Here is a 15,385-nt window from a genome sequence, read left to right on the forward strand (position 1 = left end):
TTACTGTCAGATGTCTTATCACCATTGCTTCAATTCGAAAATGGAATATTTATCACATGGATGTCAAAAATGCTTATTTTAAATAGAGATCTTAATGAAGAAGTTTACATTGATGCTCCACATGGTATGAAAATCCCTAAAAATAAAGTTTTTCGTCTTCGTAAAGCTCTTTATGGACTAAAATAAGCACCCAAGGCTTGGCACGATAGGTTTAACAATGTAATGACTGAAAATGGTTTCACTTCATGCTATACTGACATTGCATTGTTTGTTAAGAAATCTGATGCAGGAATTGTTATATTATTGTTATATGTTGATGATATGTTAATAACAAGTGATGATATCAAAGGAATCAAGAGCATTAAATCTATTTTGACTTCAAGATTTGAAATGTCAGACTTAGGATTTCTGACATATTTTTTAGGAATTGAGGTTACCTATTCTCAGAGAGGCTATTTTCTGTCTCAAACTAAACTTGTTTGTGAGATTCTTGATAGATCAGGAATCACATATGACAAGGTCTGCGAAACTCCTGAAATAGTAGGTTCAAAGATGAAGACTGATGATGGGATTCTCCTAAAAGATCCCACACCTTACCGGCAACTGGTTGGATCCCTAACGTATCTCAACATTACCAGGCCTGATAGTTCTCATACAGTACATGTTGCTAGTCAATTTCAACATGCACCTACTACAGTCCATATGAGCGTCATCCTTCGCATTATCAGATACATAAAGGGTACAACAAACAAGGGAGTATTTCTATCTTCTACGTCTGAATTAAGTTTAATTGTTTATACTGACTCTGATTGTGGAGGTGACAAATAATCGTCACTGCACCACTGGTTTCTGTATTTTTTTAGGTGAATCATTAATCTCTTGGAGATACAAGAAGCAGCAAAAAGTATCGCTTTCATCCACCGAAGCTGAGTATAGAGCCATGGCATCTATTACCATGGAGATTGTTTGGATTCGCAACTCGTTGGAAGATATGAATATTCAAGTTCAAGGGCCCACAAAATTATGTTGTGATAATAAAAGTGCAATCTACATTGCCAAAAATCACACATTTCATGAGCGCACGAAGCATATCGAGATGGACTGCCACTATGTTCAACGAAGAATATTTAAGAAAAAACATTGACCTTCCTTATGTTACATCAGAATATCAATTGGCAGACTTCTTCACCAAGGTGTTGTGTTCTCCAAGATTTAACTCCCTTCTTGGCAAACTTTTGGTTGTGACACCCTAAGTTTGAGGGGGAGTGTTAAAATATTATGTCTCTTTTAACTGTAAACTGAAATACCCATCAGGGGTATTTCAGTCATTTTACTCAATAGGCGTCAGCCGCCCTAATGGGCTAACATTTTTACTTTTTCTTTTTTTTATTTACTTTTGCCTTTTACACCTTTTTCTTTTTACACTTTTTTTCTTTTTGACTGTTGTGAAAGGGACAGCTCCATATAGCTGTTGGAGTTGCCCCAACAATCACAAATGTGACCGTTGGGTGCAGCTCCAACAGTCATATTGAGTTGCACCCTGTGGCTTCTTTTTGCATTATAAATAGGCCTTAATGGCCCTTGTAAACACATCCTTTTTTGTGAGTGCATATGCAATAACAATGCTTTTGTAAAGCCCCTCTTGGGAACTTATGAATTGAAGTTCATTTTGTTTCATGCTTTTGTGGATGTGTATTTGTGCCTTCGTGCACTTGTGAGTGTTCTCCTTTGTACCTTTGTGCACTCTTTGTATTTCTTGTATTGTGGTGTTACAAAAAAATCTTTTTTTTATAGAGATTTTCACAGTAATACCAAACAAGGTGATAAAAGTGTAAGAGACTTTTATGGTATCTTGTCTCCTATTTGGGATGAACTAGCAATGTTAGAATCAAAATAGGATGGTTCGGCTATTGAGATGAGAAGATTACAAGTTGAAAGAAAAAACGTTTTTTATTTTCTATATGGTCTTCGACCGGAATTTGAGCAAGTTAGGTTCTCCTTGCTTCATAGGACTTTGGCTCCTATAAGTGAGGCTCTTGCTCAAATTTATCAAGAAGAAACACGATTTTGAATGCATAAGTCTAATGACAAGATTATTGCCGTATAAAGACCTGAAAATTGTGTAAAAACTTATAAACCACCTCATTTTTAAAGAAAATTTAACACAGGACATAATGGAGGAGGATACAAGGGTAAAATTACTTATCATCATTGTAAAGTACCGGGGCATATAAGACCGGATTGTCCCAAGCTCAAAAAAGTGGTCGTCGTAAGTAAAGAACCTCAAGAATCAAAAAAATGGGGCAACTTTAATGAATTAACAATTGCCCAAATAGCGGAGGCCATCTCACAAATTCTAAAAGCGACTCTTTCTACATTCGGTACTGTCATCTCCTCTTCTTCTCCTCTGGGTAAGTCTTCTTGGATTTTGGATTCAAGAGCCTCTTTTCACATGACTCATAATGAGTCTCTTTTATCCGATTGCACTAATTCATATTTTTTATGTGTCAACCGCCGACAGTACTTCTTTAAAAGTTAAAAATATAGGAAACCTCAACAATATTTAAAAAAAAAAATTGTTCCAAATGTAAGAGTTATTCCAAAATTAGATTTAAACCACTTTTCGGTATCTCAAATTTCCGATTATGGGTACAAAGTATTCTTCTCATCTAAGGCTTGTTGGGTGCAAGATCTCCAGTCAGGGACGCTGATTAGACAAGGCCATAGAAGAGGAGATCTTTATTGTATGGATTCCTTATGTTTACCTAAAAACTCTTTTTGTAATCATATCAAAGAAATTTAGTTTAAATCTCTGGCATAAAAGATTATGACACTCAAGTATATCCAAATTATCTCATTTTCCATTTTTGAAAAAATTTTGTAAGGATAAAGAATTTGTATGTAAAGATTATATACTTGGAAAAATGCAAATGATGCCTTTTGGATCTAGAACTTCCTTAACTAATGAAATCTTTGAATTAGTGCATTCGGATGTATGGAGTCCCGCTCCCGTTATGTCAAAAGGTGGTTATTCATATTATGTTACATTCATAGATGATTTTAGTAGACATACTTGGATCTACTTTTTTAAACTCAAATCCGAAGTTTTTTCATGCTTTAAAAATTTTCATAATCTTCTTAAAAATCAATATAAAACAAATAATAAAAAATTTCGCTCTGACTCAAGGGGAGAGTTTCCTTAAAATGAATTTCAATCCTATATAAAAAATCATGGTATTTTACACCAAATATCTTATCCTAGGACCGCCCAACAAAATGGTATTTCCAAAAGAAAGCATCATCATATTATTGAAACTACTAGGACCCTACTCATTTCAAAAGAAATTCTAAAAAATCTTTAGGCCAAAGCCGCTCTCACTGTGGTATATCTAATAAATAGAATGCCTTCTCAAACTTTGGAAAACAAATTTCCAATTGAAAAACTTCTTAAAATTTCTCCCGATTTGAAAAGACTAAGGGTCTTCGGATGTAAATGGTTTGTGCTTCTTGAAAAATATAACAAACTCTCTCCTAAAGCTATAAAATATGTTTTTCTTGGATATGCCAAAAATCAAAAAAGCTATTGATGCTATGATCCAAAAAATGATAAACTTTGTCTCTAGAAATATAACATTTCTTGAAAATGAAAATGGATTTGATCTTGAAAAACTTAAGGAAGAATCCGAGTATGCCTCCTTATTTGATTTGTTACCTAAATCAAATAATGAAATTATTGATAATGATGATTTTGAGTCAAATAATGGACCAAGTGAAGAAAGAGAATTAACTCATATCCTCTTGCAATACTCTAGATGAGATAATGGAGAGCATCCATGTGATTTTCCAAAATATAGTCAACCAACAAATGTTGAAGAGTCTAGTGTTAGGAGATCTGAACGGATTCATAGGCCTCCAAATATGTTTATCTCCTATTAATCCTTCTCTCCAAACTTAGGGCACGCCTTCTAACAATTCATTCATATCATGAATCATCTAACTATAAAGAAGCTAAAAACATAAAAGAATGGATAGAAGCAATGAAAATAGAATTAAATGCATTACACAAGACACATACTTGGGAAGTCCAACATCTTACTAAGAGAAAGAAGACAATAGGATGTAGATGGGTATTTAAAGTCAAAACAAAGAGTGACGGGTTCCTAGAATGATATAAAGCAAGATTAGTTGCAAAAGGATATTCCCAAGAATATGGAATAGATTATGAGGAAACATTTGCTCTAGCAGCTCACATGACCACAGTTAGGGCTCTAGTCGCAGTAGCATCCATTAGAAAATGGCCTATATATCAGGTTTTTGTGTGTTTGTAGGTGATTCCTTCATTTCTTGAAGATGCAAAAAACAAAAAGTGTCTTTATCTTTCACGGAAGCTGAATATAGGGCAATGGCTACAACAACAATCGAGGTCGTGTAGATGAGATCATTACTTTCAGATATGAGTGTTGATGTTTCAAAACCTTCAAAATTATGTTGTGATAACAAAAGTGTAATATATATAGCCAGCAATCACACATTTCATGAACGCACGAAGCATACTGAGATGGATTGCCACTATGAAGAATACTTGAAGGGGACGATTACTTTACCATATGTTCAGTCCGAGTTTCAGATTGCGGACTTCTTCACTAAAGCTCTTCCTCTACCAAGATTTTTGTTTCTTAGCAAACTTTCGGTGATCTCACCGTAAATTTGACGGAGAGTGTTAAAATACGGTGTATATATTTGTATACCTAACTGATATATGTATATTTGTACAATATACATATATCAGGGGTATTTTGGTTATTTAAATGGCATGTAATATAGTACAATCCAATAGGGACTGTTGAGTCTTTTTTGTTTTTTGTTTTTTTTTTGTTTTTATAGTCAGTCAAATATGACTGTTGGGGGTGGCAATCCAACTAGTCGTTGGACTGCCCCCAATGGTCATAAATATGACGGTTGGAGGGACTGCCTCCCTCTCACTACTCTATGTAAATAAAGTTTTTCTAAGCTTATTAGCCAATATATAAAATTTAGTTTTTACATTGTGCTTGTGTGGAATTTGTGCCATTGTGATCTTATGGAATTTGTGTTTTGTATCTCTTTTATGAGATTGTTATCGGTCCATTAGAGACCATATTGTATTTGTGCACTTGTGTAGCCTTTTGTTGGCATTGTGATTGTGCACATCTTGTTTCATTACATTAAGAAGCAAGTCCATGGTTGTTAACCATGTACAACTTGAGGAAGGCTATTAGAGTGTGAGGTTTGAGATGGTCAGATCTGGACCTCACTTACGTCATTGTTCACGACATTATTGTTCATGTCATTGTTCACTTCATTGTTCATGACATTATTGTTCACGTCACTATTCAGTCTCCCAGTTTCCTATTCTATTTTATTATATATTGTGTTCCTAAAATACCCTTTATTAGTCTTTTTGTATTTAGTGTTAATAAAGGTGTTTTAGTAAAGATGTATTTCAGTATAAAGTGAATATAAATAGCCACAATGAGACACGATTTCCCCATATTGGGAATCGTGAGAGTTCAACCCAAGCATTTCTCTTGTCTTCTTTCTCTCTGCAGGAGCCTCAAGAATCTAAATCTAACACCCTCGTCCCTTTAATTCCTCCCTCTTCTCTATTTGTTGGGCCTATATATATATGGGTGAGTGACATTGTAAGTGAGAAAGTAATACGTAGTTTTAGGATTATGTGTGGGATTTGAGTGTATTGTAGTGAGGATTCTTTGTAATTTTATATTTCTTTTGTATTATTTGAATTTCATCCTTAATGAAATTATTTATTTTTAAGTCATATTTTACAAGTATTTCTATTGTGAATGTGTGTTTAACTACATTGTATTCTTGGTTCTTGAGACGCATTTCGGAGTGCATTGAGATCTGTGCCATTTCATGACAGATCTATCGGCCAAACATCATCAAGAAGTTAATCGGTCCATCATGAGGTTAGCATTCCAAATTTTCGGCCAAATTTTGGAAGAAATTGATTTGGATCAGATTATTCGAATTCCAAATCAGTGAGAGAAGGTTCAGATCTTGAAAATCATGCAAAAATCATGAGAATCAAGGGTTGAAATTGAAATCCTAAGTGACTGGTAGCTAAGCAAGGTCACATGGACAACTCTCAATTTGTGCTACATACACAAATTTTCCAGTTCATTTACTTTCAATGAGCTCTCTTACCAAGGACTAGAATTGTTGTGTAACCTTTTATCCTAGTCATATTTTTTAGGACCTAAAGACCGAATAGATATTTGGTCATGGATGTGAGAAGAATGGATTGTATACCCTCAGTTCCACTCATGTGTTGATGACAAGAAGGACCAAATTGTCATCAAATGAGAAGCTTGTTTTGTTAGTGCACCATAGACTAGGACATCTCCCTTGGTCAAAATTGAGTTTTATATCTCGATTTCGTGAAGGTTGGTAGTAGTCATGAAATTTAAGACGACAGATGCCAAAAACTATGCAAGGCAAGATTGTCTATCCCAGTTGCGAGCCTAGGAGTTCAGAACCATTTGAAGTGGTTCATTCTAGGAGTTCAGAACCATTTGAATTGGTTCATTCTGATACGTGGGGTCCAGTTCCTACAGTGCATGTTTCTTATATATATAGATACTTTGTAACTTTTGTTGATGATTTCACAAAAATGACAACAGTTTTATCTATCGAAATCCAAAGATGAGGTGTGTTATGTGTTTCCAATTTACCATAAGATGATTGAGACTCAATATGATTCATCCATTAAGATTCTTTTATCAGATAATGGGTGAGAATATATCTCACAAAATCAGCAAAATTATGTTAAGGACCATGGTATTGAATCTCAAATTTTTTGTCCTATAGCAAAGTGGGGTAGTTGAAAAGAAAAACCAACATTTGTTAGAAGTCACCTACGCTCTACTATTTGAGATGAATGTTCCAAAAGGGTACTGGTTAGAGGCAACACCAACCGCTGCATTTTTTTTGTTCCTTCTAGAGTGTTTGGGTGTATATGTTGTATTCATGTTCCCTTAAAATCTATAGAGACAAGTTAGATCTTAGAGCTAAGAGGTGTATTTTGTTGGGTATCCATCATCACAAAAAGGGCATTAAGAGTTATAACCCATTTCTAGGAGGTATGTATCCATGGATGTTAGATTTCTTGAAGACACCCCATAATTAGCCCATAATGAAATTAAGGGGAAGACACAAAACAAGAATGAGTTTTCTATCTCATACTCGCCTATAGATGGCAGATTCTATTTGTCATAAGGGGCTTGAAGTTTCTACTAAATCGTGGGCACACTTATAATAGAGAAAAAAATGGTGTATTCATGACGTCCACTTTCATGCTAGAGATTGAACCAAACTCAAGTCTACCTAAAGATACCCCTAAACGTAAAACACAAGAATTGTCTCAACAAGGAACCTAAATCTACCCACTATTGTTCAAAAAGGAAAGGAACTTGCACTTTCTATCCTATGAATCACTTCGCTTCATACCAGCTTGTATCAAAATCCTACAAGGCCTTTGTTGTCAATTGTGAATCCCATACCAAAGAATGTTGATGAGGCTCCAAATATTCCACCATGAAAAGATGCAATGACAAAAGAAATGGACTCTCTTGACATAAAGTAGACTTGGGAGATTATAACTTTGCCACCAAGCAATAGGTGGTTGGGTGCAAATGGGTTTACACAATTAAATACGGACAGTTGAAAAGATACAAAACGAGACTAGTTGCCAATGGTTATACCCAAACATGTCATCAATTGTAATGAAATATGCAGAAATACAAATATGAAATGCACAAGCACAATTACAAGTCCACCAAGAGCCAATACAAAGGCACTAAGGCACTACACAAGTACAAAGTGCATACAAAAGACTTCAAAGAGTCAAAACATAAACACAACATAAAAAATATTAACTTTATTATGAGAGAAGGCTTAGCAAAGTATTAGAAACAAATGAGGGGATTTACCCCTTTATATAGGCTACATGAGTCACCATATAGCCGTTGGGGAGATCCCAACGACTATATGGCCAATGACCAAAAAGTCCTTGTGACAAATAACAAGGACACAAAAGGGAAAAATAAATAAAGACAGGTCTGCCCCTAATGGGCAGTAGTTATTACATTTGTAAAATGACCAAAATGCCCCTACATGGGCAAACCCATTTAAAAAATTATGTAATATATACATATATGAATATATATATATATATATGATATCAATATATTGTAGCATCAATTACCAAAAAAACTTTCCTGTAACCATGTTGAACTCCACAAGGATGATATATTTCACTTATAGTCTATAAATCTTGGCCAATATATCAGTTAGGTGTAAGAAATGCTATCTTACATGGAGATTTGAAATAAGAGGTATGCATGTTATTATCACCTTGCTTTCATTTAAGGAAAGAGATGAGTAGTGTATGTAAACTTAAGAAGGCAATTTATGGGCTCAAATGATCCCCTTGGGCAAGGTTTGAGAGCTTTAGTAGTTATTATAAATTTTGGCTATTCCCGATGCACATTTGATCATACCCTTTTTATTACGAAGGGATCTCACATTATTGAGCTCATAGTCTGTGCAGATGATATTGTGGTAACAAATGATGATGAAATCTCAAGCCTCAAAAGATATCTAAAGAATGTTTTAGATATCAACGATCTTGGGACATTGGGATACTTGAGAATCGAGGTTCTAAGATCTCCTGAGGGAATCCTTCTTTCCAAAGAAAATACACCTTGGATTTGCTAATTGAGACAGACATGGAAGAATGTAGACCCACTGGGACTCCTATGGATCAAAATCACATGCTCCACCAAAAAGATGGGGAGCCATATGAAGATGTCAAATAATAGAAATTGGTTAGTAATCTACTTTATCTCACTCACGGCTTTATATTCTTACATTGTAGGAGGCTTGAGCAAGCACATGTATTGTCCCACTTTTCACCATACGTAGGCAGTATCAAGGGTTTGCTATATGCAAATCATGGATACTTTGATGTGCAAATATACACTGATGTAGGCTGGGAAGGGTCTGTTGATTATAGATAATCTACTTGTAGCCTCTGTACAATTAAGGGGGCAACCTTATATCCTAGAAGAGTAAAAAAGATGTATAACACAATCAAGTTCCAAATATGAATATAGAGTGATGGCACTCGAAGTATGTGAAGGCTTATGCCTTATGGGCATACTTAATGAATTGGGACTTAACATAGCTCTACCTATGACTTTTCTATGCGATAACAGGTCAGCTATCTACATAGCATGCACTAAAGACAAATATTTATTGTCATTTATCCATGAGAAAGTGGAGAAGAGAATTTCATACACAAGGAAATCAACTAGCACATATCTTGACGAATGCCTAGAGCAAACTAAACTATGATGAACTTATTGGCAAGTTGGGAGTGAGAGATAACTATTGTTCCAACTTGAGGGGGAGTGTTATGAGATATTGGTCTATTTTGATCCAGTTTTGACTCTTACAAATTTGACTATTTTTGTCCATTCTTATGTAGCCAATACACAAGGGAATTTGTACTTACATATAACATTAATAAGAGAGAGGAGGGGTCAAACTGTGACCCTGAGCTTCGCTTTTCTTCATTCTCCTCCTTTCCCTTCACCTTCACCTTCTCCTTCTTACCTACATCTTCTATCTACAATTTTTCCTTCTACTTTTCTTCTTGTATTTGCCACAAGTTGTAGCCCCAGCACAGCAAACAAGAAGCATCATACATATTTTACCAATATCAATAAGAGTCTTCTGAATGGACAATATCAGTGAGAGTTGTTCCTCAAACATATATGCTGGAAGCATCAACATTTTCTCGTTATGAACCAAACTTCCACCATCAACTATTGATGCATCCTAATTTTCTATTCATTCAAAACTTTGGCGCCTAGATATTCTTTCCAGACAACTCTTACACGTACCACCAAGTCATCTTTTAGCTCCCAAAACGTATACTGACTTGCCCCTCCATACATGAGATTGGTGTTTCAACTCCACACAAAACATGCACATAGGATCTCAGCCAATTTTCCCTAAAAAGCCCCTGTAACAGGTCAATCCAGAATTTCCTCAAAGAGTTTTTTCATATTTGATTCTTTGAATACCTACACTAGAAAAATCATGTTTCTTGTGATACATATAGAGGCCCACCATGGCTCCAGCCAAGGTTGCCAGACTAGGAAGCGGAAGCAGGAAACGATACAGGAAGCAGAAGCGAGAAGCAATGCATTTTAAAATGTATAGAAAGCGGAAAGCGAGGAATAAAAAAAAGCAACATAAGAATTGAATGGGAATACGGGAATAGGAATGAAACACAAATAAGAAGCTTCTGGTAACTCTGGTTCCAGCAATAGTACAAAATGAAGGCAAAATCTATATCTACTATCCCATCAATAATGGAAAATTAGCTATCAGCTAAAAAAGATAAGACATAAATAGCAATGCTATCCAACATGCAGCAAAAAGGACATCAAAATAACCTAGGAATTTTCATCATGTACATTGAGAATGTGGAGCTCTACTTCAAATAAATTACACAATCATCCCTCATTGGAGAGTGAACACATTAAACAGATCAAATGCCATGCACAAATATCTTTCAACAATTTACTACTTAAGTTCGCATTGATATGAGCTACAGAATAAGATGGATTTCAAAAATATTGTGATAATAATAAACATTCAACAGAAAGGTATATAGCCACATAAAGCATAAGACAAACGATCTGCATAGATGAACAATGTAACAAGTAAAAGAGTATTCAACAAAATGCAGTTCTGCAACCTGTGAAATCTTGCTTCCAACTCTGCTCTTATATCTGCAGTAAGGGGTACAGCAGAGCCATCATTGTTACATAAAATGTTTGTACACCGAGCAACTATGCTTTCTGGAGCACCTTTTGAAAACATAACCTCCTGCTGCTTACGAGTACAAAGAACACTCATCATTTTGCGATCACGAGAAAATTCCAAAATAGAGACCTGTACAACCGAAGAAACCACTTTAGTACATGCAAACATAATAATGGTTAGCATGATCATCACTAGAATACAGAGCAGATTCATTTGACTTTTGACACAAACAGAAAAATGGACATAAAAGACATATGAAGTGAAGCAATCTCCCCAAATAGTAAATTTTAATGGAAGTGAACATAAAGGATCAACCAATTTGATCAAAAATCACCGACTAAAGGCACACTAGGAGCACCTTCAGAAGCATACCTTTTTAAATTGGTGTTCCCAATATCGATTACAATAAGAAGCACGTTCATGTTTGCTCAGCATATTCAGAGCTGAAGGCATAGAATCAAAACCTGGCAGTCCAACCTGGTCAATAAGGGAACAATTAGCAGCTACTCATAACATTTAAAAACACTGGACACAAATAAAGAAAAATAGGAAGGACATTGTATATCCTAAGCCGAACAGAAACAACACACAGAATTTTACCCTACCTTTTCTGCTAGGACACGTAGTGCAACTTCTGTTGACTCCCCAATCTTTTCATAAGTCCCCTTTTCAGGATTGTATTGCAATGTAGAGTCATTGCAAAGTGCTGAACACATAGCAATGTGAAGAAGGCAGGGAAACTGAGCAGGAAATTCAAGCTGAAAGAAAAACAAAAAGGAGAAGTCAATCAACCTAGATGTATAAGAATAAAGGACAAGTACAGTACACATCAAAAAGCAGGTCAATTCCAAACTTAACCACGTATACAACAAAAGGCAGGTTAGTTCCAATTTGACATCAAAAAATTGAGCCATAAGCAGCCTATACAAGCACATAAGACTTCAACCTGCTATCTAGAAGGACGAGTATGAGACATATCAAAATCTTACCATAAATCAACTAAGAATAACATCAGGCTAGAAGCATGTACAAATCAGAAAATCATCAATATGTGTTTATGAGAGAGCTTTTCTTTTGGTCCAACACAAAATTTCTTCATGTTGAAAATCTCCATTCCACTGTAGCTTCTGGATTGATGTTCACTATCTATGGAAAATAGCAATCTTCCATTCTCAAACTTCCACAATGTATCATAAACATCCAGAGATATTCATCAAGAAAACATAAACATAGTCATAACATCATCGTTTGCTTGAATGATAATCCCAACAAGAACAGTTATCACTACAGAAAGTTCTCACGTGGTAATGCCAACATTTCCAAAGATTAAAAGAATGTGGATTACCTGCAGTCCTGAATCCATAATCACACCATCTGGGGCATATGTAGTTCCTGTGACAGTGTACTCCAAGGAAACAGGACCCTGATGGACAGACTCAACTACACACACCTGGATAGCCATGAGGAAACCATGAAATTCTTGAAATGAGAACAAAATTGATAATAGCAATGCAAATATATATATAAGCAATAAAAACTTTCATGACAGGCATAAACTTCATTCAAGAAAACGGAGATAAATATCAAGAACTTTATTTACTTTCACAAGTTTATACAACAGTGAATTTGCACAAATGAGAAACCAAACAGTATTATTATTTTTCATTTTGACAATATGAACATTATATGATTTATATCCATTTTCCAGTGGATCAATATGGCCATTAACGGTATGTTTGGTAATGTCTCATGAGATTCAGACTCCCATGCAAATGACAGAATGAATCTCATTGGAATTGGCCAACCAAACATGAGAAAATGAGTCGTGAGAAACCAACACTCATTTGCAAAGGCAAATAAGAGTTGTTCTCCCATTTACGTGAGAATCAGAATCACAAAGGGCATCTTGTGATTCTGATTCGTGTGACTCCAGATCTATGTCACATGGGTCCGGGTGCGGCGCAATTTCAAAAATTTTGGACACGGGGACTCGGCTATATATATATATATATATAACAATAATTCTAGTAAACAATTAAAATTAAGGTAAACACATCTATGGGCCATGGTTAAAGGAAAAAAACTTGAAACTATGACCCTGTGAAATGGTCCATAATCTGTACTGGTCCAATTTTTGAAATGACCCCTTTATTATAGCATTCACATCTTTGTGATCTGTTCAGTTTTAACATTCAAATGTTTAAACTTTAAACGTTAACAGTTGCACAGTCTGTGCAATGCAGTGATTGTGTTGTGCAACTGCATTGCACAGTCTGGTTATATATTTAAAAAAAAAAGATATATAAAAATTAATTTTTTTATCCTAAAATGGATATTTTTGGACTCGGTCAAAGTTGACCGAGCCCAAAATGTGGACGGACTCGGCTTCGACTCGTTGACTGAGCCTGACTCGGCATTGACCGAGTCCGGGCCGAGTTCGAAGCCGCACCCGTGTCGGGGCATGTCGACTCGGGTGCGGCGCCTCCCTAGCCGAGTCAGTGTGACATAGCTCCAGATCAAATTTGATTTGGAGTCACACGTGGCCCAGCAACCCAAGCTTACCCTAAGGGTAGAAGGTTTTCCATGATGTATAGTGCACAGGATGGAGAAAAAACTGTTGCATCATGTGGTATCTTGGAACAACAGGCAATTCTCATTATTGTAATGAAGTGTATCGAATCCGATGAATATGCAAGAACACACACCTCAATGGGAACACTTGATTGAATAATCATACCACCCACACAAGGGTCAAATGAGAAAGTATATTGCATACAAAACTCTCTTGAAAAAGAGATGAAAAATACAAAGGCCATGAGGCCTATTTATAATACAAGAGGCTAAAGGGGGCAGCCAATATGGCTGTTGGGCTGCTCCCAACGGTCATATTTATGACTGTTGGGAGCAGCTCCAACAGCTATATTGGAGCTGGCCCAACAGTCAAAAACAAAAAATAAAAAGGTGAAAAAGGGTTGTCAGCCCCTAATGGGCTGAGGCCTATTACAGTGAAAAGACTGAAATACCCTTGCTGGGTATTTTAGTTACAATATATATATATATATATATATATATATATATATATATATATATATATATATATATATATATATATATTAACAATGGTAACATGTTATGGAATCATTTAAATCATGCATGAACAAGTCCAGAGCAAATCTCCAATCTTTTTAGTTTAAATAATGAACTGGAGTTTATAGGACAAGTTCATTCTGTTTCCGATTGCCATAAGGTTGTTCTCCATGCAAACTCACAGTGCAGTATATGAGACAAAAGCAGAGTCTTGATCTTAACAATTATAAGTCATTTACAATGCACCTCCCTAGAAATATTTAGAAGATAGAAATCATCTCTCCCCATCCACTCATACAAATTACAAGTTTTCCAACTACATTTCCAACTTTTGACAGCAATAGAAATCATATTTAAAGCATCAACAGGCTGATGTATCGGTAGGATATGACAGTGACAAATAGCTTTTTTTTATTAGGAAAAAAAACACTAAAACTTTGCATGCAGAGATTCAGAACAAGCATTCGCACTAAGTAGAAGATGGTTTCACTTTGGCATTAAAAGGCTCACGGTTTTGGATAGATGGAACCACAGCTGAAATGACAATATGATAAAACACCACAGAGAGGCCCACCAGAATCCTTCCAAATGATTACCAACCGAAAAGAAAACACAGAAAAAAGCCTTTCAAAGCACATCATAGAGCACTTATGCACATCATAAAAGCTCACCTTTGATACAGACATCATGTTTGTTGTAAGAGTACCAGTTTTGTCACTGCAAATTACAGTTGTACAACCTAATGTCTCAACAGATGGCAAAGATCTCACAATTGCATTTAATCGAGCCATACGTTTTGTGCCAAGAGCCAAGCACCTGACATGGGTGCCAAAACACAAAATGCAATGAACAAAAGATATGAAAGCTTCAGAGGTATTTAGAAATTATAACATCAACATGGAAAGCTCTAAGATCATTGAAATTTATGTCCAGTCCACAAATTATATTTCACATCAACATAAAAAATATGTTTTATTTTCAAAAGTAAAACCAACAGCAATAAGAATAATAAATGCATACTATTAAAGTTAAGGGTTGTTTGGTGAAAATTTGATTTGCTTGATAAAGATTCAAAAGTTACACAAAGAAACTGCTTGGTTAGTGTGTCAGATTTTTTCTTTGGATTAAGTGTACTTAAGTACTGCTTAGGAATACGATACTTTTAATTAAGGATTAAATGATTCACGCTTATTAAAATTGAAGGGTTGTTTGGTGTAAAGTTGATTTGCTTTATTCAAAAAGCACACAAAAATCCATTCAGTTAGTGTGTCATTTAGTTTTTTATCTTTGGATTAACAGCACTTAAACGCCCCTTAAGAATATGATAATTTATCTTTAGATCGTGTATTTAAGTGCCCCAATATGATAATTTATCTTTATATCGTGTATTTAAGTGTCC

The 15,385-nt window shown here is 35.4% G+C and overlaps 1 protein-coding gene across 1 annotated transcript in view; it reads right to left on the minus strand.

The window, feature by feature from the left end:
- Positions 1 to 15,385, minus strand: part of ECA3 (endoplasmic reticulum-type calcium-transporting ATPase 3) — a 203,697-nt gene that overhangs the window by 117,666 nt on the left and 70,646 nt on the right. The window contains exons 15-19 of the mRNA XM_089998975.1: positions 14,658 to 14,802; positions 12,245 to 12,349; positions 11,505 to 11,657; positions 11,272 to 11,376; positions 10,832 to 11,028 (exon numbers count right to left, since the gene is read on the minus strand). Of these exons, the coding sequence (XP_089855101.1) occupies positions 10,832 to 11,028; positions 11,272 to 11,376; positions 11,505 to 11,657; positions 12,245 to 12,349; positions 14,658 to 14,802 (705 nt within the window). The remainder of the gene's footprint in view (positions 1 to 10,831; positions 11,029 to 11,271; positions 11,377 to 11,504; positions 11,658 to 12,244; positions 12,350 to 14,657; positions 14,803 to 15,385) is intronic.

Source organism: Nuphar pumila, chromosome 3, assembly GCF_984573655.1.
Source record: "Nuphar pumila chromosome 3, dmNupPumi1.hap1.1, whole genome shotgun sequence".
NCBI lineage: Eukaryota > Viridiplantae > Streptophyta > Magnoliopsida > Nymphaeales > Nymphaeaceae > Nuphar > Nuphar pumila.